The 24,833-nt window shown below is 45.2% G+C and overlaps 1 protein-coding gene across 4 annotated transcripts in view; it reads right to left on the bottom strand.

Annotated features, from left to right (window-relative positions):
* Positions 1 to 24,833, bottom strand: part of TNC (tenascin C) — a 91,424-nt gene that overhangs the window by 5,493 nt on the left and 61,098 nt on the right. For 3 of the 4 annotated variants that reach the window (XM_057720187.1, XM_057720188.1, XM_057720189.1), the window contains 10 exons: positions 19,483 to 19,755; positions 13,988 to 14,110; positions 12,704 to 12,847; positions 10,434 to 10,553; positions 8,445 to 8,588; positions 7,547 to 7,677; positions 4,157 to 4,289; positions 2,362 to 2,513; positions 1,498 to 1,594; positions 448 to 609 (listed from right to left, as the gene is read on the bottom strand). In XM_057720187.1, coding sequence (XP_057576170.1) covers positions 448 to 609; positions 1,498 to 1,594; positions 2,362 to 2,513; positions 4,157 to 4,289; positions 7,547 to 7,677; positions 8,445 to 8,588; positions 10,434 to 10,553; positions 12,704 to 12,847; positions 13,988 to 14,110; positions 19,483 to 19,755 — 1,479 coding nt within the window. Of the gene's footprint in view, positions 1 to 447; positions 610 to 1,497; positions 1,595 to 2,361; positions 2,514 to 4,156; positions 4,290 to 7,546; positions 7,678 to 8,444; positions 8,589 to 10,433; positions 10,554 to 12,703; positions 12,848 to 13,987; positions 14,111 to 19,482; positions 19,756 to 21,290; positions 21,564 to 24,833 lie in introns of all 4 variants that reach the window. The other variant, XM_057720186.1, reaches the window with a different exon arrangement.

Below are 24,833 nucleotides of genomic sequence, written 5' to 3'. Positions count from 1 at the left end.
AGCAACGCCACCAACAGAAATGCGTCATCTTGATTCCACCCCAGACATCCTATGTCAGCACTCTAATAGGATCCCCCAGTGGGTCATGTATATGTAATAAATCTAGATGCACAGGAGGAGATGAATATTAAGTCTCCCAAGAGGACTTTTCCTCTCAGTCTAAAACTGAAATCTAAACATGGATTAGAAAAGACATATTCTTTGAGCGATGGTAGCTACAAGTCTGTCCTGATTGCCCTAATTCCCAACCTACTCTATATTTCAGTGACCAAAATATCTACCCAGCGTTGTTCAATTGTAGCTCTGCCGGATCAGCACCTAGTAGGGATTCAAATATTTGTCGATAAATGATTGGACCCATGAAGGAAGGAATGACGACCGGAGGAACTGGCTGAACACCCAAGAAGGTTTTGCGGGTCTGTGGGCTCTGAAGCGGGCTGTCCATACCTGCTGTCCCGCTGTACCCCTCCACCTTCAGCCGGTAGCGAGTCCGGGCGTCTCCCACATTGAACTTGTCATAGACGGCGTAGGCTGACTGCCCGTGGTCCCGCAGGTCCACCCGGAGCTCGTACTGCCCTTGGGCTGTGATTTTGCTCAGGGTGTCCAGCCCTGTGGACGATAGGCAAGAGTTGCCTAAGAAGCGCAGTGACAGAGGCCCTCATTCCTACTCATCCCATAAGAGCAGCAGCTGCGTGTGCTCAAAAGAGGTTTGCATCACGCACACCTGGGCTTGCAGCTTGGTCTGCTCTTTGCTGCTGCAACTCTAGGCGAGGTACACGTAGTTTCTGAGCTTCAGCTAAAATTGGGTTGACATCTTTGCCCTGCCAACCTCCTAACGTATTATGAAGATAAAGGAGATAAGGTGGAGAGTGTACCTTTTAAACTCTAAAGCTCCTTCCAAGTGAAAGGCAATAGATGATAGGGGCAGACATTCCTTGGCCCGGGCGCTGGAACATAGGACAGTGCCCTGTGTCGGTAGCTTGTTTCGAAATGTGAGCTGCATGGATGGATGGATGATGGTATTGTAGTGTTGGCTTGGGAGGGTTCAGATTGCAGCTCAACTCTTGATTGGCTGGATTCCTATGGCCAGCAATGTAACCTCTCTGAGGCTCTGTTTTCCCAGGTGCAAGTTGGGAATTTCTACCTTGTGAAGGTGCTGTGAGGCTTAGAGGTTGTGGCTATAAGGGACCTAGTCAGCACAGGACGGAAGCAGTGAATGACCATCAGTGAGGACAGTTCTCTAAATGGCCCAGGGATTGACTTAAGGTTAGGCTTATTCTTAAGGCCTGGCTGTTGGCTCTTCTTCCATCAGATTTTTATTTTTAACAACCCAGAGAATTTAAAGTCTTTTCACTGAGAATTTGATATCCTGTGATGACCACTGGAGCTATCATTTCTTCCTAATCCATTTCTCGCCCACATTTTGCTGTGGATTAGGACAGATGACAAGGAGGGCAGAAACGGACATTTGGGACACAAACATGCAGCCTGTATTACCAAGCCAGAATTCTTCTTTTAGGTCCCCAAATCCAGCAGTGTAGGCCTTCCAGTTTCGATAGAAATCCTCACGTCCATTTTTGCGTCTCAGGAACACCTGTGAACATAACCAATGAATCTGGGTGCGCTTAGGCTATTGAAGGAAAAAGAAGATATCTTTCTGAGAGGAAGAAACCTCCACTGTGGGAAAAACACCTGTCCCTACCTCTGTCCTCACTAATTTGCCATGTGACTCAGTGCATGTCACCTCCTCTCTCTGAGTCTCAGTGGTCTCACCTGAAAAATAGCAGTTAATAAGACGATCACCCAGCTCTGGGTGGTGATGATGTGCCCGTGTAGGCTCACCACGGGTAACAGATGCACCACTCTGGTGTGGGATATTGATAGTGGGAGAGGATGTGCATGTGGGAACAGGGGTGTATGGGAACTCGAACTTTCTACTCAATTTCGCTGCCAATCGAAAACTGCTCTAAAAAATAAAGTTTAATAATTAAAAAATATTCTACCTAGCTCATATGGTAATGGGACTGAAATAACTCATGTAAAACTCTTAGCACAGTGCCTGGTAGGTGGCCAGTGTTAGTTAAGGAACATAAGGGGCTCAGGCCCGCCGTGATTTGTAGATCACAGAGTTGTTTGAGGATCAAATGAGATACATGACGAGAAAACAGGGGAACTGGCTTTTATCCTCAGCTTCTTTCCCATTACTTTGTTCAAGAGAGAATTCCTGAGTGTCTCCATGTGACAGGCACTATCTTGGAGAATCATATGCACGGCAATGTCAGAGGGCACAGGGAGAACCTCCGCCTCTCCTCTGACACCGCCCCCGCTGAGAGCTCTGGAGTCTGTCTCCATGATACTCACGATCCATCCACCCCCGTCAGAGGTCATGTCGCAGAAGACTTGCTGCTTCTGGGCCTTGTCGTTGTTCAGATAAATGGTGTAGACGCCAGAGGTCGTGTCTCCATTTAGCATTGCTTGGGAGCAGTCCCTGGGGAATGGGTACAGGACTCCAACTGCAGGATAAGAAGGAAGGGTGACTCTCTCAGAGCAGGACTGGGGTAAGAACTTTCAAATTGCAGGTCAAACGCTTATTGGCTCAAGGCCTATGGGCAAGGAACCCAAACTCTCTGAGGCTCTGTTCTCTCATGTGCAAGATGAAGATTAAAGCTATTTTGTGGGAGTGCAATGAGGCTGCAAGGTTACGGATGAAAGGGACCCAGTGCAGTCTTTTATACAGATGGAAGCCACCAGTGATATCAATGGGAGGAGAGCTGAGCTGCTGTGAGGGCCATGTGTCAGGTTGACCGTGACCTACCTAGGGCAGCCAGGCAGCACCTGGTGAGCACCTGATGAATACCCAGGTGTGGCCAGGATGGCTGGGTCTCTAGCACCTGGGGGGTGGATCACGGTGGGTCAGGACATTCTGGATGCATGTCAGGCTCTTCAGAGGATGCTGAAGCCAAAGACAAGGGTTCTAGCCCTGAGCTTGCCACTTGCTTGCCTTTGGACACTGGAGAAGTCATTTAACTGCTCTGAGCCTGGAGATCTTAGAGGGCTAACACAAGAATGCGTGGGGAATTTCCACATGTGATAATGTGCTACAAAAATTAAAAACTTGATAGAAATAGATGATCTCGGGGGCTATGCTGAGCGGGTGGGCTTGAGAACTGACAGTCGTAACAGCTCTTTTTTCTGATCTGACCTCCTCACTGTGCTTTACCATCACCTGAAGCTGTATCGTTAGCTGTATTCTTATCTGTTTCACAGCCCTAGGCTGAGAGCACCTTTAGGGCACACTCATATTTTTTGTGCTCCCAGCACCTGGCATGAGATCTGGCAAAGAGGTGCTTTTGCGTCTGGCCCTCCCTCAGCAGGTGTGTGCAGAGCGACTAGAGAGACGTGTGAAGGGCAGGAGCCTGCACTGGGATATACTCCATACACTCCAGGTTCACGGCTCTGCAGAGGCCCCTCTGCCCTTCCTCAGAGAAGGATGCTTCCGCTCCTCCACCAATGGAGCAACTTGCCCGTTTGCCATCTGCAGAGGACATGTAGTGGACGGGTGTGGGGGTGGTTCCCTGGTCCTGGGAGACCTGAGCCCAGATCTGACTCTAACTTGTGGTGTAACCCTGAGCAGGTCATTTTGTCTCTGGAAGCCTCCATTTCCCCACCAGAAAACTGGGCATGATAATCTTGGCCCACCATACCAGCTTCACAGGAGGACCGTTTGTGATTTTGAATATGAACAGGCTTTGTAAATGCCGCCATGCTGAAGGAGAACACTGAGCTTACAATGAGCCCCGACCATGGCTACCCACCGGGCTGGGAGTTCAAATACAATACACAGATTCTCACAAGGTCCTTATGAAGAAGCATAGTTATTAACCCCATTATATGGATGAAGAAACTGAAGCTTGTAGAATGGCGGTCACTTTCCTCAGTCACACAGAGCAAGTGGTGGAGATGGGGAATGAATCCTGCTGGCCTTCCTCCCCTTTCACCACGGGGCTGTAACCTCCTGCATCCACATTCCTCTGGCTTTTCAGGCAAGAGCAGGGAATTGATTCTTCTCGGACATTTGATGGGAACATTTAAAGCGGCGGTCAGAGGAGACGCGGGGGTGGTTCCGTCTCCCCCCACCCCAGCCCGAGCCCTTTACTTGTGGTGAAGATGGTCTTGGCTGCCTTGCTCCTCAGGGGCCCGTTCAGTGCCTGGATCTCGGCTGTGTAGTGGGTGGATGGGCTCAGCTCCGTCAGCCTGTAGGAGGTGGCATCGGGATCCACAATGACTTCCTAAGGGCAGAAGAAAAGTATCATAGCAACTGGCCACATAAATCCTCAGGGTACAGACGATGCATTTGTTTATTCACCCATCCATTCATTTCTCCATTCGACAAGAACGCACTGAGTCCCACTTTGTGCCAGGGGTCACTTCAGGGCTGCGGACATGGGGAGAGGGCAGCGTGAGCAAAGCTCCCGGGGCCAGAAGGGGCAGAGCAAATGCAGGTAACGGGAGGAGGCGATGACCTACCTCGACCACACGTCAGTTAGGGGAGCAGTGGGAGAGGTGGGCAAAGGCCAGATTACAAAGGGCCTTACGTGCCAAGCTATGGAATTGGAAGTTTATCATGATAAGGAATGGAGGGGCCTGAAAGTTTTTTGAAAACGGGAATGCCATGATCTGATAGGAAGATGAATCACACACAGGGCAAACGTTCAGACTTTGAGACCAGTTAAGTCAGCGGTCCCTCATATGGCTCTTTTTCACAGCTCTCTGGGAAGCTTTAAAGTAAGACAATGCCTGGGCTTCATCCTAGAGTGACTGGGTGATAAGAGCCAGAATGGGAGCCTGACCAGGTGTGTATTTAAGAAGCTCCCCGGGTGATTCTGATGCACGGTCACTCTGGGGATCTCTTGAGTCAGGAGATGATTGCAGCAGCTCAGAAGGCACGGCGTGGTGACGGCGTGAGCTGACCCAGCATGGCTCTTTTCTAGAACAGAGATGTCCAGGAGAGGCAGACGTGAACAGCTGCTGCAGACCTATTCTAACTACACCTGCAGTTTGTGACCGGTCACTGTGCTGCCGTCCAGAGGAGGGGATCGGTTTCAATGTTGCAGGAGATCCTCTTTCTTTTCAAATTCTCTTTTTACCTTCCAGTGCCTGTCAATCACCTTTTTAGCAGATGACCCTGGCGTAAGGCATTGGAATTCAGCCTGCATTCCTAGCAAACCAAACACAGCAGTGCTCTCTGCAACCTGCAAACACAGCCGACTGGGTTTAGTCAGCAATGAGTCAGTGTGGAGGCCCCCTGGACGGTTCTTTGGCATCCTCACAACTGGGAAGGTGAAGTTATCCTGATTTTTCCAATATGGCAGGGTGGTGGGGTGGCAGTGGAGGTGTGAGTAGTTTCAAAGAGGCTGAAAGACTCGCGCTTCCTCCAGAATTTGTTGGTGGCAGGGGATGGTCTTGCATCCTGTCTCCTAACATCCTGTCCAGGACTCTTTCCTCCTCTACCAGGTTGATTTTCTTGAGTGCAACAGATAAAGCTGGGGATCGGACATGCAGGGAAGTAAACCTGGGTGAGTGCCTATTTAATACCACTGACCCAATGACCTTTGTGTGGCCCCCAGGTCTGGTCCTTGGGGAAGGATCAGGTACAAAGCTGGGTTCCTTGAATTACTTGGGGTTACAATTACATATCAGCTTTCTAAGCTGCTGTGCAAAATTGTTTTCTAGGCAATTAGGGTAGATTGAAATGAGACACAACTTCAGGTAAACAGTGAATCCTAGGATGCCTGACCAGGAAGGGCCCTTAGAGACTGGGGAGTTCAGTGTACTCATTTTACAGATGTGAACACTGACACCCAGATAAGGCCAGGGACTTGCTTCTGCTCACACTGTGAGTTAGTTCATTGTTATACCGACTCCGAGAAGGGCTGTGACGGTAACTAGAGATATGTGTCCACTACTGGTTAAACATGGCATATTGAACAAGCCAGTTTATCTCTACTTGCTTCTGATACCCACTAAACTGAGAGTAAATGAGATATAAAGTATAAGCCCACAAGGATAAGGGAAATGGCAGAGGAGACAGCAACAGGCACTCGATGTCATCAGAATCTTGATAGATGAAAAGGGTAGAGTGATGGAGTGACAGCTGTGGCGACAGAAGGGAGAAAGCCAGGAGCTAACTAATTAGTGGGTGCAGCCACATGGCTGCAGAGCCCCGCAAGCAAAGGAATGGAATGTATACAAAAGCAGAGATGCCTTTGAAGGCCAGGGTGGGGCATGACTGAACAAAGGTTTGTTTAAAACTTTCTGTAATAAACAGATCCCCAGCTCTCTCCATCCCCCAACAATCTGGATGACTGTCCTTCCCGGCCCAGCTGAAAGGCTGAGGTTTCCTCTCTGGAGAGGCTGAGCCAGAGAGGAGACTCTGGGTTCAAATCTATCAGGCCCAGCCGCAGGGGAGGCTTGGGCACTATGCTGAAAACAGGAGAAGTGAAGGTTTGTACACAGTGGGAGCCCAGGCTCCGTCTCCAGTGAGGCTTCTGGCAGCATGGTTCGAAGGAGGTGGAGGATTCTCCAAGGAGACTGATGAGCTCGAGAGAAAGGTCCTGACGCTTGAGAGTTCCCCAGGAAAATTGCTGGGTATTTGCCCAATCACTCTACAGTGAGCCCCAGAGTTGACAAACCCTGTCTGTGCAATTAGGTGTCCCAGTCAGCCTATTTCATCCTAGGCTCCAGTACAGAAAGACCAACAGACATTAGGTGAAAGTCTCCAACATCAAAGATGGAGACCCAAACCAAACCCAACCCAACAACAGCAAACCAGAAAAGAGACCTTGGAGGAAACACTATGTAGGCTGTGGAAGAAAATACCGAGAACATATATTCTCAGAGATAAAGAGAAGAAGATAACAGGAAATGCAAACAATATGCTAGAAAAAGATCAATGTGCAGACAATAAGTAAAAGATCTGGAAATGTAAAGGATGGTGACCAAAATTAAAAAGTCAATAACAAATTTAGAAGGTAAGGGTTAGAAAATTTCTTTCATTTGTATGAAGGTCTAAAGTTATTTCAAATTAAAAAGTAGGAGAAAAATTTCATGGGTAGAGAATATAAATAAAAATTGCTGTAAACAGTTGCTGTCATAAGGACATAGTGATATGTATTTCATTATATAATGGAATGATGCCATCTGTGAGATAATATATATAGCAAAGATGCGGAAGAAGGCTTTGTCCTTTGCTCAATAAAACATTTAAGGACAAAGAGTCCAGCTCCTAAAATGGCCTCAAGTCTTGTGAGCAGTGGTTCTTGACCTTGGCTGGCTGTCAAAACTGGAGTCTGGTTAAAATGAGACAGGGAGGCTGGAGTTGATGATTCAGAAGGTCTGGCATGGTGTCCAGTTCCTACTAATTTTTTTCCAGCTCCCCAGCTGCACTGGGATAGGAGAAATAGCACCCAGATAATTCCTCCCTACTTTAAGGATTACGTGAGTGTTTCAGCCAGCAGTGGGGAGCTGTTTATATACTTCAAGATACCTTGGTTGTACCGTCCACGGATTCATACACCAACAGGTAACCAGTGACAGATGCCCGGGGAGGTCTCCAGGTGAGAACGGCAGTTTCCGACTGAACCTCAGTAGCAGTAAAGTCTCTTGGAGAATCGAGGTCTGGAGAAGATAAGACATTTGATATCAAATAAGCCAGAAGGTGTAGGACAGAGTCCCTAGCTGGGCTATCAGGAGGCTTGGGTTCATGTCCTTTCCCTACCATTGACCAATATGACCTTGGACAAAACCTTCCCCATCTGTAAATGAAGAGGTTGAGCTAGGTGACCTCCAAAGGCATACGTTCTCTGTGGAGCATCTCATCCTAAGGGCCACGTTTTCCTGAGCCCAGTAGGATGTTGATTGGCTTCAGTGAGATTTGGGGAGAAAGACACGGCCGTGCACATAATCAGAACCCCCCGTGCTTCTAAAGAAGAGGACAGATGAATGCTGGTGCTGGTGTTCACCCCTGCTCAGAGCACATTGCCTCTGTTTCTTTGCTTGCTGTAGTTTGTAAAAAGACCTCAAGGTATAAAAACCCAGCGGACATCTAGGAAAACTTGCCTTTAAAATCTTTCCCTTAAAAATCTTTCCCTGCCTAGAACATGGATCATTAAATACTGGGTTTAGGGCCAGTGGGAACCGGTTTTCCACTTAAAAAGCCCTCCTCTTAAAGTCATTTTCTAGTCTGTGGGGAGAGCAAGGTCGTTTCAGTTCAAAAGGAAATGGTGTGTTTCTTAAGGTCTGGACTGAGCGGGCACTGGTGAATTCAGCTGATGCTGATGTCATCACATTGCAGGGAGCTGACTTGAGACATAAGAGTTGTAGCGGGATGCTGTTAAAGATAGAGGCTGTGGGTGGGCATCTTCCAGTTCTTGATGTCTTTGTACCTGTTTTGAACTTGGTGGTGCTGGTTGAGCTCTTCTGGGGCCCTTTCTCTGCAAAGATCCTCAGCGTGTATTCTGTGGCAGGCTCGAGGTCAGTCAGTGCATACTCCACCGTGTTCCCGGACACTGTGCGGGTAATTTCTGGTACTAAACAGGAAATATACACACCACAGCAGTTACCTCTCCCTGTCCAGGCCATCAGTGGACTTGGCCAAGGGTGCACACACCTTCTAACACAGAAACTTTCCATGACCCTACAGAAAAGCAGGTTTGATTTCTGAGATGACTCACACTTCTGTCTCACTCTTGAGCAATCACTTCATATACAAAGGATTTCTCATATGGAGACTGGATTTTTTTCAGGCACCAGATCAGAAGGAAGAGGAACTTGGGATCAGAAGACTTTTGCACATGGTGCTGCTGGGACAGTATTACAACTGAGGCACAGGACCCAGTTAGAGGAGAGTTGCAGGTAACATCTCTAAGACTTGGGCTACTCAAATTTAATTTGTCCCATTGCTTGCTCTCCCCTTTTTTTCACTTACTCTCATGTCCTTTTATAATTTACCAAATGTCAGATCATTAGGCTGGGGGATCACAAACATCAGGTGGCACAGACACACCAGAGCCTCATAAGTGGCTCTCAGTTCCACGGGGTCAGGACCAGCGGTGGACCCCAGACCATGGTGCCCAGATGCACGTGCTTACTTCCCAATCACAGGTGACCAGCCATCCTGGCTTGCCGAGGACTGAGAGGTTTCCCAAGGCTTGGGGCTTATAAGGCTAAAACTGGGAAAGTCGGGGCAGAGTGGGATGAGCTGGTCACCCTACTCATCACTAACGAGAGCCTCCCCCGCCCCAGACACACACACACACACCTGAACTTGGAAATGTCTCTGCCTGCGTCCACGATTTCCACGATTCCCACCAACTATACTCTGATTTATTTTAGGTGAGATAACATCATCTTCCCTGACTTGGAAGAGGTTGCTCGCTCACAGGGGATATTTAAAAATGGAAAAGTAGAAAGAATAAACCCAGGCATTCCTCTAGCCACCCCCCCCCCCCGCCCCCCCATCTTTGCTCTGTCCTCACAAGGAACTCTCATAAGCGGTGCCAGGGCTGAATTAAGACTTTCAGAGGCCCCAGCACAGCTTATGGTGTGCTCTTATATTGTTACTGAAAGCAAAAAAAAAAAAAAAAAAAAAAAAAAAACTGAACCATAAAGATATGAAACACATATACTTTGAGACTAAAATAACATATTTTCTCTAGTCTAGCTCATGACAAAAGTGTGGATGTGTTCATTGAAAAGGAATCCTTCTCTTCTCTCTTATTTGTATTTAATTTTACCTTTTGGTAGCCTTGACTTGCTGGTGCCCCAAACAAGTAATCTCCAACTGAGTGAATTAGCACAGATGGTTGCAAAGACAAGGAAAAATAATTTCTGATTTCTCAATCAGACCTGCTCTAATTGGCCTCGTCTGTGGCATCCAAGAAACTCAGGTCCCCAGAGCTACCTGAAATAGTCTGTTTAAGAGTTCAAAATCTGGATTCCTTCTTTGTAAGAGGTGAGAGCTGCTGCCTGCAGAGGGTGACTCACTCTAACGGCAGAGAGACTAGCAGGAGAGGAGGAACAGGGTGGAGATGCACCCTCTGCTTTTCTTTAAACGGCCTGCTGGCCTCGCTTGATACAACTGTGGTGCTGATGCCCTTTCACTTGACAACAAGCAGGGGAATATGGGTAGGACCCCTCTTGCCACCACCTGAACTGGCCTCTCCACACCCACTCACCCAGCCCCAGTCCTAGCCCACGTGTCTATTCTCAGGTGGCAGTAGAGAGACACAAGAACATTGCTGGATTCTCCAATCTACCCACGCATTTTTGCCACCATATACCAAGTATGGCATGAAGAAGGGAGCACAGTAAGAGTTTACAGCAGGCCAGACACTCCTTGGGGTGGGCGTGGGGGGTCTTGGACACGACCTTACCTCTCTCCCCGGTGTAGGAGATGACATAATTGTCCACAGGGGCGATGGCTGGCTGCCACATGGCCAAGGCTTCTGAGTCGGTGATGTTGGCTGTCACGAGGCCAGATGGGCCGTCCAGAGCTGCAAGGAAAGATGGTGATGTGTTGAAGAGTTAGGCCACCGTGGGGTAGGACATCAGACCACAGCTGCTCTGCTGTCTATACTGCTCCTGGGCTCCTGGTGTGAGACACAGTGTCAGAAGAATGGAAAGGGCAGAATCCTGACCTTGGAGTCAGGATGACCTGGGTTTGAGTCATGACTCTTTCCTTTGCTGGCTGGGTCACCTTGAGTCTCTATTTCTCCACCTGTTAAATGGGGATAATAGTTCTTTCTGGCTTTGTCTCCAGTGTTACTTTGATTTTCACATGATATTATAGGTGGAAAGGTGCTCTATGAACTGGAAAGGGCTGAACATGTGACAAGGACATATTTATAGTTCATATCACTTTCTCCAGGGAAAGGACTTACAACGACAGGACACGTACAGTGTGAAGGCTGCCTGTGATGTCCCTGGCTTTGAGCGATAGTTCTGGTTAGGAGGCCCATAGATAACATGGAGCCAGGCTCCGGGGACCAGGTGTCCCAGGCTCTCCCTTGGATTCTCTGTCTGGGGTCCATGTGCCCTTGGGTCATTTACCTTCTCCAAACTTCGCTTCCTTCAGTGTCACAGAGTGATTGCTGTGAGGATGAACTAGAGGATGTGTGTGAAATGTGCTGGGGCAGCACTCAATAATTTTAGCTGTTATTAACATGACTATTAAAGTTATGTGGAGTCTTTAATATGATTTCCAAATGACTGGTACTGAGAAGGGACGGATAGTCACAGGGCCTTGGCCCTTTTAACTGACCATGGCTACAACGCAACATCTCTTTCGTAGGCACCAACCTAAATATGACTAGTTCCTGCTTTCACTCACATTTATGACAATTACTGCAGGACGACAGCCTTGGGAGGATGCGCGGGGTGGGGGGGCAGCCACCAGCAGCTCGTTTTACAGATGCGGTGTCTGAGCCCCAAGAGGTGAAATGACTGGCCTGAGAGTCCGGAGGTGGCAGAGTAATTTGGGGTGCCCACCCAGTGCACTCTGAGGTCCTTCCTGTCTCATCTTGTGTGCATAAAATCTCCTTTAATGGATGAGGACAATGGGGCCTCCAGAGGAAACAGACCCAGCCTTTGCAGTCAGTTGCCGTGGAGAACCCGTGAATGAAAGATTTCTAGCGGGGATGTGAGGGTCTGTGTGGCAGGGTGGGCAGAACTCTGGGTTCAGACGGGAGGTTTTAATTGCATATTAGCAACCCTTGTAGACTGTTAGGATATTTTTTAAATTTCCTGTGAGGCCTATTCTTTGGATCCCTTAATGGATTAGGCTGGATAATTGCTCATATATCAAAGGATAAATTGTTTAGAGACATGGCTGCCTGAAGAGAAATTTTCCACTTCATTCTCCTTCAATGCAATTCATTATTTTCCCCTCCTTACATCATGTTGTACAAATCAGGTTATAATAGGAAAATCATCCTTTATTTTAGAAGAATACAGAGTTTGCCGTCAGACTGACCTCAGTTCAAATTTGCTTCCAGCATTTACTAGTTATGTGGACTTGGCCACGGCATTTAATTTCCTCAGGTCTCAGTTGTTTCCTCTGTAAAATGGGAAGGATGATAGCTATGGGGTTTACATGGGAAGGGTTTAGTAACAGAGCCTGAAATACAGTAGCTGCGGATCCAGAGTAGTTACTTTATATCTGTCATCATTAGTGTCTGTGTGAAGCACCTGCTTGTAAGGATCCTTGCAGTCGTCCTGGCACTGCCGGGGAAGGGAAGGAGGTGGGTTAATGCGTACAGGCATTTATATTTACAGATGTTTTACATATACACTTCCAAGTGATTCTTATAGCATCCTGCAAAGGAAGCAGAATTGCACCCATTTTACAGAGGAGAAAACTAGATCCTCGAGCAATTAACTGACAGCTCATCTGTCTAGAAGTGGCAGAACTTGGGATTTCCACCAGGTCAGCATGACTCCCCAACTTGTGCTCTTTTCCTCACAATACCCTGGGCAACAGTGGCCCAGGAAGATTGAGGATGCAGCTCAGAAGAGGCTACGGATGGACCAGAAATGAGACCTCTGGTGCTCCAAATCCAGCCACCTTCCCTTAGAATTTCCTAAATGAAAACTTTTATTCTAGCTTCTGAATCATGAGCAATGATGCGGAAGGGGAGAAAAACACCTGTGGTGAGCGTTCCTGAGATAGGCTCGCTTTCCTCAAAGCCCTTCAGGGCGATGACGCTGACCAGGTAGTCTGCTCCAGGTAAGAGTCTCAGCAGCCTGGTCTGAGTCTTGGTTCCATCCACAGTTACCACTGAAGGTGCACCTGGAACACAGTAAAAGCAGAATGGGGAAAGGTGAACCTCACTGAAACTTATTCACAGTTGTCTCAAGAATGGGTGTATCTGGTTTGGCACTGAAACTATATTTTTATCCAGTACCATTTTCTTGACTTCTCATTTGCTCCTACCCTCTGGCATAAGAGAAGAGGTTTTACTTTTCATATAATGTTTTTTCCATCCATGAAGATGCCAAAATCCAAGCCAGGGGAGGAAAAAACATGAGGTCACAATGTGCTAAAAATGGCAAGTTTCCATTCAGTAGAGAGCTGGCTATGTTGTACAAATTTTATTTATCTATTTTTTCCCACAAAGAATATGGGAAGCTTGCTATGCAATGTATGTCTGATATATTTAATCCATTGTATTAGTTTAAGCATATATAGACTGATCCCTTACTAGCAGAGATTCTACTATTGAAGAAGATGGTCATGGTCAACTTTGTACTCTTACATTTATGAAGAAGTCCAACGTTAATATTTCTTAGAATTTGGGGGCTGGTGAGACACTTGTATATCAGTCAGCCAAACTCCCCATGGAGATGCTACAGCATTTCTCTGAAGAAGTTATCAACTATCATCTTTGTATTCACTTCCACTAACAGGGAGCTCACTACCTCCCAGAATGTCTTTAGACATATTTGACTATCCTCCCCCCCACCCCCATGTTCTCTGTTATTGCCCATGTGCTCTGAACTAGAACTCCAAATTCTGCTAAGTTACAGCTTCCCTTCCTACGCTGAGGCAGACAGATTTTGGGACCAAGAGGCAACACCTCACATATATCCAGGTTAAGACCAGCTTTGCAGATGAGTGTGTTCAAAGAGAAAAAAAGGCCAGTGGATTTAGAGTCTTCTGTCACTGTGTGAAAACATTATTTGGCATCTATTGCTCATAGAACTTTAAGATTATGAGACTGTAAACTATCTTCATTACATGACCCTTCACAAAATAGTTTCTTCCAAGGGTCTCATAGCACCTTTCAAATGAAGTCTATCCAGATGGTGTCAAATATAAAGAAGTAGTTTTCTTTGGCCATGATGTTTGGGAGGATGGAATTAGTGCCTCTTTACTACTCCACCCAAACTCTCCAGATCCTCCTCCCTCTCTGCGCCCGAAGTGCCCTACCTCCTGCAATGGGCACGTAGGTAATCCGGAAGCTCTCCACCTGGGTAGTGGGTGCCTTCCAGCTGACAGCGGCTGAGTTTTCAGTGATGTCTGAGAAAGTGATGTCCTTCGGGGAGCCCATGGCTGTGGAGGAGAAAGCACAGGAGAAACCCAGAAACAGTTAGCTATCTTGCTCACCAGTGATGCTTGCTCAGTTCCTTATCCATGAAACTCAGTCCCTAGTTCATATCCCAGCCAAGCCTTTAGGATGGAGAATGTGGTGATCTGTGGTCAAGTTACGACTTCATGGAAACAATTGTTTTTTCATTCAGGTACAGGGCCCCAAGCTGTAGAGCTGTCATTTGATTTCATTCAAGAAGGATGAAAACCATAGCTGACATCTGAGGAAGTGAGGGTGAGTGAGTGGTTTCACAGCTTGGAATATACCCTCAAGTTTTGATGTTTAGCATTTTTTCAAATCTTCGCTTTTTAGTTCCTTTTATTAAATGATACCACGCCTTGACAATTGTACAGTTCTTTGCAATTTATAAGGATTGACCCTCATTTAGAAACCACTGAGAAGAAGGTGTGGTTGTAGCCATTTTACAGACGACTAAACTGAGGCTCAGTTCTCCAGTGAACATTCTTGTGATGTGACCTTTCTAAGTCCCAGGGCTGGGCAGCAGAGCTGAGCACAGCCCTGGGATGCTCAAAATAATGTTCATGTGGAAACTGACCTCGACAAACCCATTCCTGGAACAGGATGGAGGTCCAGAGCCAGAGGAGCAACCTCAGACCCATCACCAAAGAAAACACCCCTTGGATATTGGGTCTACCTGTGAGGAAAGCCATGCTCCGGGGACAGTTTTTGCTACATAAGTACCTCCCCCGCAAACCCAGCTTCCTTTGGCTTTTCCCTGTGTATATTTTGGCTTAGCTTTTTGCCCTCTTCAGCTGACCATGTTTAACCGTAGAATTCAGGAAACAATTTTCAGGTCTCCAGGGAGCCCATTTCCTCATCTTTTCCCCTCTGCGGCCCACGTTGATTATTAAGTTCTGAAACCCACAGCCCACTTGGGGAGCTTTTTTCCTTTGCCTTTCTGTCTTTCTCTCCTCCTACAGCATTCTCCTGTGACCTGCTAGCCAGCCCCCAGATTCTGTGGCTGCCTGGGGCTTTCCTCCTCTCCTTGGGAAGCTTTGGAAGCCACAGGGGCTCTGGAGCCTGGAAGAGCTTGGTTGTCCAAATGCCATGGAGAGGCTGGGCAACCTGGGCCAGTTCCCTTCACATCTGTGAGCCTCAGTTGCTCCATCTTTCCAGTGGGAAAAGTGGTGCCCACCTTTAGAATGTTTTAAGGATTAGCAGAGATAATGGATGTGAAAGCCTAGCACAGACTCTGGCACGGTAAGAATTCAGTAAACGTGCTCTCCCTCTCTTTTTTTTTCTTTCCCACGTGACTCTTTTTTCTATCAGCCACCTAAATTTTGAGGTAGCCCCCAGGAAAGATCTAGATGAGGCAGACTGAGAAAAAAACCCAGTGAGGTGTGTAAACTCAGGCACTGGGGCTCTCCTTCTGCCAGCCTGGTCCACTCTGACCTTCACTCTGACTGTGACCCTCATTGAGGAAGGTCCTGGCATATTTTAGAAGGTATATCTTGTGGCAACAGCTTTCCTCTCTAGATCTCAGTTTTCTCATCTGCAAAATGGCAACGTTATCTGCCCTGTCTTAATAACCAGAAGAATTAGTAACTTCATCTGTCCTGCATTCCTGAGGGATGTGCTTGATGAAAGTGACAATATGAAGACAGCCATGTGTCATCTGAAGAAAGGCACAGTAGTGGTGGAATTCTAGGGTCAATGGTATTTTCAGACAACAGACCTTCCTAGCTGTGGAAGAAGGTTTGTTATTTTCACATGTGTCCTTCCACTATAAATGGGGTCCACAAGTCTCCAGCACCACAGCGGAAGAGATGGTCAATGGGAACCTGAAAGTTGAGCCTCACAGAACAACTAAATCATACCTATTGGAAAGGTAGAGAGACCCAGGAAAGGCAATGCCTCTGTCTCTCTTTCCAAGTAAACTCTTGGTTTTCAATAAAAATTGCATTAGGGAAACATTTGGACTTGCTAGAAATTCTCAAGGAGGATGAAGAGGGCGTCTGTCTGTTCTCTGCATAAAATGTTGCCTCTCAAATCTGGAGCAAATGTCTTTCATAATGTGACCATTAACGATCGTTAAAAAAATTCTCCCTTCAACATATTTTTATTAAATACTTATTATGTGAATCACATGATAAGCTAAGGAGACAATTATTGTAGCCAGTATGATTTAAGAGCAAGGATTTTGGAGTTACATTGACCTGGGTTTGAATTTCATTCTGGCTTTACTAGCTAAAAACTCCTTAGCCCCTTAGCCCCTTAGCTCTCTGTGAAATAGGGCTGAACGTGGCACTCACTTGGTCTGTGTCATGTGAATCAGTGAGGTAAAGTGTGTCAGTTGCCCTGCTGTGTGTGGCAGGAAGTGCATGCTCTATAATTGGTGGTTATCTTTACACGTTATGAGAGTCACACCCAAAGGCACCAGGCATAAAGAGCCTGGTTCAGTTAGAAGGGAGGAATGCTGAGTACGTGTCTCTGCAGACCCACGGACCCAGGTCCCCAGGCACTATGCCAGTGTAGCTATGTGGTGTGTGGTTTCAAGTGCATTGGAACTGGAACTGAGTCAAGGGGCTGGGAGACTGCCTGGCTGGGAAAAGTGAGGTGGGCTGGGAGGGGGCATCTTCTGGGAGCTGGGAGAGGGCTGCCTCCTTGACTTCGGGGATGGAAAGGGTGTATGTTTGGAGGTGGTGATGGGGCAGGTTAAAGAAGCATTTCGGGGTCCTCACTACCCCCGAGGTGAGCAATAGGAACCTCCAGAAGAGAATGACAAGGGCGTCTTACTGTGGTTTGGATTTTGAACTATTTTCTGTCTATTCTGGGGACTCTCCAGAGGCATGTTGGCATTTAACTCCCCAGAGGCAAAAGAAGTTCCTGGCAACTCTGGGCTTTCCAAAGGGGGACCTAGGCTATTAAGGCTATTATGAAGAAGTGGCTAAAACCACAGAGGGGAAGAGGAGCCATTGTTAATGCAGAGATTGACAGAGAAAGAAACAACCCATAATCTAAGGGTCTGTCAGTGGGGGAATAGTTAAATAAATAAGGTATATAGGGTTATCTCTGAGATTTATTAATAAGTAAGGAACACCCCCCCCCAATGTATAGAAGAGTGGGTATGTTGACCAATGTGCCAAAAAAAGGTAAAAAAAAAAAAAAAAAAGAGAGAGAGAGAACATAGATTTATGTCTAATCTTATGTGTTTGTATAGAATATTTCTGCAATGATTCAGAAGAAAGTGGTAACACAGACTGCTTCTAGATAGAGCAACTGGGTGGCAGGGACACAGCAGAATTTTGCATTTTGAATTTTGAACCAGGTGGGCCATTAAAAAATAAAATGTATATTAAATCACCCAAATACAATATTAGCAAATACTGTTACCGTGGGCAAGGAAACTAAATACTCAACATTCATGGCTGACCTTTGAGTTAAATTCTATTGGCCAGATGAGGGGACAGAGGCTCAGAGGAAATGAGACTTGCTTACACTCACACAGCTGGGAAAAGGTAGACTAGGAATCAGACGCCAAGGGATCTGCCCAGAGGCTGCAGGCTTAACCGCTTAGCTACACTGCCTCTAACCACCCTCTTTGGTGCTGGGGCACTCAGGGCTGCCAGCTTGTGCTCAGGGAGTGAGAGGAGAACCTGTGACAGGTTTTATGGGGAAAAAGAGGAACAGAGCATCACAGAGAAAGGTTTACAAGGAGAAAGAATGAAAAAAACAAAAGGGAAATTTTATGAAGCTGATGAGGTGAATTAGACGTCTGCTGTGCTCCAGAGTCACCTCTGCTGTCCTTTCTAAGTACAGAAGCACATGTGTGTACACATATACACACAGACACACACACTCCTCTTTGTCTGTGAAATACAAGGTTCCAGAGAAAGAAATCAAAGGAAGGGCTATCCTAAACAGCCTTTTCTTTTCTTTTGTTCTTAAAAAAAAAAGTTCATGATTGTTTGTTCTCTGTTTTAGAACTGCAGCCCCTCTAGAAAAGAAGGGTCAGCAAAACAAAATCAGTGATCAGAAGTAAACTTTGAAAAGCAGTGTTTATAAACCAAGGTCAAAATCAGGCTCTGGCTCTGATCTGAAGTTGTTTTATGGGAAGCCACAGGGAGGAGGAGACAAGGACCCGCATCCCTGGGATAGGGTGTCTGTGTTAATAAGAAACAGGGTATTTCCTCTGGCTGAATTGCTGCCTGGATCTCAGCATTTCCTCCACATCTGAAAACACTGATTATGATTTCTATAGGTGGCTTTTCAGAGCTCATTAGGTCCTGAAATTTGGCATCAAAAAATACTCATCTCTGGAGAAAGGGAAGGTCTTGGCTAGTGTTATGCTCTTTGCCTGTCAGAGATGGCAAGCATGTACATTCATTGGTTACCTGTCATCTAGCTTATATTTAACAGTATTAAAATAACTTGGTGTTTGGGTTGTACCCCAAACCTGGCTGTGTGACCTTAGGCAAATCACTTCACCTTTCTGGGCCACAGATTCCTCATGCACAAACAGAGGTCTGGGCTACATAATTTCTCAGGTCCCTTCTACCTCTGCCCGTGGTTCTGTGATGCTTTCCTCTGGTTCCTCTGAAGCAGCTGTCTCTAGCAGATGCTCCATTTCTGTACCTCCCTCAGTTTCCTGAAGGAATTCACCCTACTGTTTGAAGGTCTCTCCTTTTCTCTTTAAAGAGTCATGTTAGTCTTAGTATTGTTATAAACAGCCTTGTTATAACCATCTTTCTTTACTCTCCTTGAAACAACTCATATTGAAAAGGATTTTCATTACTCTCTCGAGTGCCTTTTAGAGTTGCTGTGAGCATCAAATGAAATGACTGAGCCTCATGAAGAGCAGCCTGTCCACCTTGCCAACCTCCTCTTTTTTTCCCTTCTTGATCAGGGTACTGACTATTCACACGTAGCATTTTATAAGTATTAATCTTTATAGCTGGAGGTAACACGTCTCCATTTTTCCCTACAGAGTTTGACCAAAGAACAAGGAAGTACATCTCCAGATAAAACATAATAGGTAGAAGGAAGGGTCTTAGGAATTTTTTTTAAAAAGCAATGATTGTAACGATCATCTTAAGGGCGATGATGAAAATGCTAGCTCTCATTTGCTCCACGCTTGCTATGTGCCAGGCCCTGTCTATGGGCTTTCCGTGAATTATCTCATTTCACCCTCACAACACTATTACGTAAGTGGCACCATATTCTTTTTGCATAAAGACTTAGCCATGATCACCCAGTCTATAATCAAGAGTCAGTCTTCAAACATAAGCTTGTCTGAATCTGAAGCTCTTATAATTTCCCAGCCCTGTGAGAAGAGAAAGAGAGAACTTTATTCTCTCCCATTTATATACGGTACCTGTTGTTGCTATAGCACTGACTGGCTGGGATTGCCTTCCACTGCTTATTCCATAGAGTTCAATTTTATATTCAGTGGCCTCTCTGAGACCTGTTATGTCCCTGGTACGTTCGGGGGCAAGTAGGGTTATTTCCAGTGGCTGAAACTGCCTTTTGGTATCTCCGATTTTGAGAACAAAGCTGTCGAAGACCCCTTCATCAGCTGTCCAGGACAGACGGAAACCATCTGGGGTGGCATCTGAAACCAGAAGGTTGTCAACTTCCGGCTCGGCTTCTAGAGGGGGAGAAAATGGTGGAAGGAGGAGAGAGAACATCATTCAGCAGCCCATGCAATCTTCTCTCCAGGTGGGGTATCGATACGCACTGATGCCCCGGCTCTCAGAGATGGAAGTGTCCTGAGATACCGAAAATAACATTATTCAACACGAACATGTCTAGTAGGTCTAGGAGAGGGGAAAGATGGAGTTGACACATTCAACACAAGCCAAGCGGGTGCTTGCATGTGTGAGTTTTGTCTAAAAGCAATTCTATAAATCCACATCTGGCTCAGCAGTGGCCCCTCCCATGCATTATTAAACAAGTTCAAAGCCAGTCACTTGTTTACATTTGCTCTCTGTCTGCCAGTGGCTGAGTGCCCATCCTCTGCGAGACCTTCTTCTTTTCTTTTTGAAAAGACAAATAAACCAGCATTAATGATCTGTAGAGCTGCCCGTGATAATACTGCTGATTATATTTCCCTTAATCCTGAGCAAAATGGCTTTTAAAGTGTTATAAATGTTATGTTCTTTTTGGCCTTTTTCTTGGAGCTGCTTTACTAAAGAAAGCTCCTACTTTTGACTGGCTTGCTTTTTGTTAACCATTCAGTAAGTGTTCAGATGGTAGAACTAAGACCTGGAACCTCTTGTGCTACATATTTTAGACCCAAGGTATTATCTTGGATTGCCTTAACTAGACAAAACTCAATGTCAGGGTAAATTTAGAGGTGAGTTTCCCAAAGTGTACTCAGAGCAAACTATTCCTGTTTGATCATCATCCTTTGTCAAGTAAGTTTGGGAAACATTGCCTGGGTAAGTCCCTCTTGGAGAGAAGTGTGCACATTAGAATGTTCTCTAAAGCCTGTTAAACTGTGTTTAACTTAGTGTTTCCAAAACTTATTTGAATGTGGAACTTCTTCACTGAGTAGACACTTTGAATATGGAATTAATAATATCTAGAGAGACTTTGGGGAACACAGAGTTTTGACTGTAAAGGCTGTTCATGCTATATTTCTCTAGGAATTATTAGTGTTGAGAAAACTATGGATTTAGTCTGTGCTGAAGAATCTCGATGATATTAGTATTTACCAGTATAAGTTCACAGTTGGTTTTCCAGTGACAAGCCCCCCTGGTAAGTTTGTCAAGATCACAGTTGAGGCTTTGAGATGACAAATGTAGTAAATAAGTTTCTGAAATATACTCACTGGTATATTTCTTTTGAGAAGGCTGAAATGTAGCTGGGGACCAGCCAGGATGAACACAGAGGAGGGTGATGTGGAGTAGGTACACAAGAGCTACAGACAAGACACGGGCTGAAGGATTTGGGATGCCTAGTGGAAACATTTCGACCTTCTCATTTCTGGAGTGGGAGAAGGGGAGTGCTCATTAGAGACGTAAGACAAAAGAGAGCGTGGGGAGGACATGAAGAATAGGCCACATCTATGGATTAAGTAGGGAACATGAACAAGGGTGTTAAAACCATGGTGATCTCGTAGACGGATTACATGGAAGGGAACCAGGAAGAGGAGAAAATGGCTCACTTGAACCAAAATACCTGTAACAATCTCAGCCCTCAAGGGCTTGGTTTGGTGCCCTTGGGTGAAGCCAGAGACCATGACCTCATAGCCAATGCCGGTTATGAGGCCTCTAAGCTCCAGCTTCCTCTGGGTTCCTGAAAGTGTGAATTCCTGGGGGTCCAGCAGCTTCCCAGAATCCACCAGCGTTACTAGGAAGCTGTCAAAGGCATTCTCCGATGCCATCCAGGAAACTGTGAACCCGTAGGGATTAATGTCGGAAATGGTTAGGTTTTCCAGAAGGGGCAGGGCCTCTGAAAGAAGGGAGGGGTGAAAATAACTCAGGTTAGCAGCACTGACTCTGCTGGGAAAGCACAAGTCTCCATGAACACTGATAGATACCCAATCAATCATTAAACGTGTTACATGCTCAGAAAATGCATATTTCGTAAGAGCTTATTGGGTGCCAGATGATGCTGTCTTGTGTAAATCTCTTAACAAGCTTATGAGATAGACTTATTCTCATTATACAGGTAAGAAAACTGAGCTTCAAAGAAGTTGATTGACTTGGCCAAAGTCACAGAGCTAGTATGTGATAGAGCAAGGTTTTAGCTGGGTCTGACTCCAGAGGCCATGGATTTTTCCCGATAAAATTGAATATCTTGTGTTGGGTTTAGACCCTTTTGTCTATTTCTGACTAACTTGTGGTTCTGAAGGAAATCAGCTTTCTAATTTTATTTTTTAAAATATACTTCCTTTTCAGTATATTTCATATGTTTCTATTCCACTTCTAGTTCCTATTTCAAATTAAGTCGATTAGGCCAGTTAGTGACATACATCCTCAACCAGCTGAGATAAAAGGAGGAGGTAAGGTTTTTCATGTGTCTAAATTTAACCAGTTATGTTTATGGCCCAGTAAGGAATACTAAGATTTGCTAATTCTTTTGCTGTTTACTTTCCTGGATAAAGTTAGGATCTCCAGTAAGTTCTGTCATTATTTGTTCATTCCATCACCAAACATCTGTGTCTCAGGCACTCTTATTTCGTAAGAGCCAAGGGGCCTTTTCACACATTGGGATTCCCCAAAGGAGTGGGCTTATATCAGCTTAGTTCTTGTCAATACTTTCCAATTGACAAGGCTTCACGTCTTTTATCCCGTTGAGTCCTAACAATGACACTGTAAGGAGACATTATTACCCCATCTTTTCTCAATGACAGCAAAGGAAGTAGAGAGGTCAATGATTTATCCAAAGTCACCTATCCACTAGGTGGCTGAGCTGGGATCCAACCCAGGTCATCTGACTCTACATTCAGCGTTCTTTCCACACCCTAGGCAAAGTCTAATTAGTCAATCCCATGGGTGCTGGCAAGACCTGAGGCATAAACAGGATTAGTGGAGAAAGTCCAGTGCCACCCCTCTAGTAAAACAAAACACGGTAATGGTGAATGTGTTTATTTTTTATCAGAGCAGGCGTGGGGATGGGAATTCCAGGGCCAAGGCTGCTTTAGCCACATCTAGTTTAGAGCCTGCTTTTTCACTGAAGCTAAATGGAAACATTCAAAGAGATAAATGATCTTACACTAATGCCCAGAGTCTAATCCGTGGAATGCAAAGAAAAATGTTTTAAAAAGAGATGTTTGGTGACTGAATGAACAAGTGAATGAATGCCCTCACCCCCTAAGCAGAGATTTAAGTTTTGCTGTGGCTTGGATTTCCTGTACTTATTTTGAACCACTTGGTGTTTGTCTTGAAGCTTTTTTTTTAAATTTTAACCAAATAAGGCTCTCCCCCAAATCATAATTCTATCAAAGGCAAAGATGAAATCACATTTACTGTGCAAACAGTCTTCTTTTTCTGCAAGACAAGGGTCTCAAATTCTGTTGCAGAGTTTTGTTTAGATAAGTGGCGCCTTTCTCTGATGACTGGCCTCCTTGCATTTCCACGCCATCAAAGCAGAGAATTCCAATGAAAAGGAGGGCGTTCAGGCTAATTAGTCCATCAAGGGCTTGTTATTTATAGTCCCTCATGTTCAGTTTTTTTTTTTTTCTCTTTTTAAAATATGCTTCTTTTAAAATGTGGAGTCTTTTCACATCAAGGATTAGCTGAGACAATGCTGTAACTGGATCTAGGATTCCCAAGACCAGCCTCCCTTTCTTCTCTCTGTTCTGCAGGAGGTCCTGCAAGAGGCTACAAGTAAGAGCCTGATGGGATCATGCTTCCCCTCCTGGGCAATGAGGTTCTCAGTCATGACTCCTCCTTGCCTCATCCCACTAAGGAATTACTGTGTTCTGCGTCTGAAGACCGAACAATTGAATTCATATTAGATAACTGGACAGAAAACATAACTACTCTCTGATCTTACATTAAAACATCTTACAAATAATAGAAAAGTCATGATTGCAGAGGTCTATTGTTTTTATCTAGGCTGTTGCTTTTTTTCTTTCTTCTTTCTTTTTTCCTTTCTTTTTTTCTCTTTCTTTCTTTCTTTCTTTCTTTCTTTTTCCTCTTTTGTTGCTTATTTTTAAGAATGCTACTTTCCTCATACTGTTGGGAAATAGAGGAAAGGACCCAGCATCTGTAAAATGCCTCATGGATGCAGGGCAGTTAAATTTCACCATATCCATTTAATCCCTGAGACAAGGCTGTCAGAGCTGCCTGTGAGTATTTTCTCTTCATACGTAAGGGAGTTGGGTTCAGAGAAGTTAAGAACTGGCCAAGGTTATATAGCTAAAAAGATGTGGGTAAGGATTAGAAACCACATAGGTCTGCTCTCAAGATCCTCACTCCTCTAGGAAACCATGCCACCTCCAATTCAATATTTAATTGAACTTATTAATGTATTTTATTTATGTAGATAAATAGCAATTTAGACCTCAGGAGAGACCTGGTTTAATGTGAAAATCAGCCAGCAAAGTTAGTCTCTTAAAAATTATCATTAGTGGAAGGCAAGAGACTTCTAAATACTTTCTGAGGCTTTTCGAGCTAGAGGTTTGTAAACTGACACCACTTGCAGTCTTTGCCATTGACTTAGGATAATTTCAGGCAAGCAAATAGAAAACCATTTCTTTATGTAATTCAAAGAGAAGTAAGAAGTCAAGTATAATGAATGGTTAAGGTTTAATTAAAATTGAGATTTATTTGCTATCTTAGATTGAACCTTCATTAATCTTTTGTAGATGTCAATTTTAAGAAGTAACTTCTTTAGAAGAAAAAGATAAATTATTTTATTTCTGAGACAGGTAGTTTACAGGCTGCTTTGCCTAGCATGATTTATGGACAGAATTCCTGCCTTGGGCCATTACTAACTTAGAACTCACTCTTCAGCCAGAATCTCCGAACTGTGACTCAGACAGCCTATAAAACTGGGCACAGAATGCTTTGGCAGCTTTATATAACTGTTGAGTCTATTGTCTCCACTTCCTAAGAGTGGCTGTGAAAGGCCCCCATTCACAATAATACTTGCTCTCTTTTCACATAGAACTTTACATATGGAATGAAGACTATGGGGTTTGAATTTCCATTTAGAATGCTGCCTATCCCCTTTCCTCCCTTTCCCCATTTTAGAATTCTGAACAGACAAGCG

The sequence above is a fragment of the Hippopotamus amphibius genome, chromosome 2, assembly GCF_030028045.1.
Source record: "Hippopotamus amphibius kiboko isolate mHipAmp2 chromosome 2, mHipAmp2.hap2, whole genome shotgun sequence".
NCBI lineage: Eukaryota > Metazoa > Chordata > Mammalia > Artiodactyla > Hippopotamidae > Hippopotamus > Hippopotamus amphibius.
Note: the sequence above shows the minus strand (reverse complement) of the source record. Positions and strands in the feature narration are given on the sequence as shown.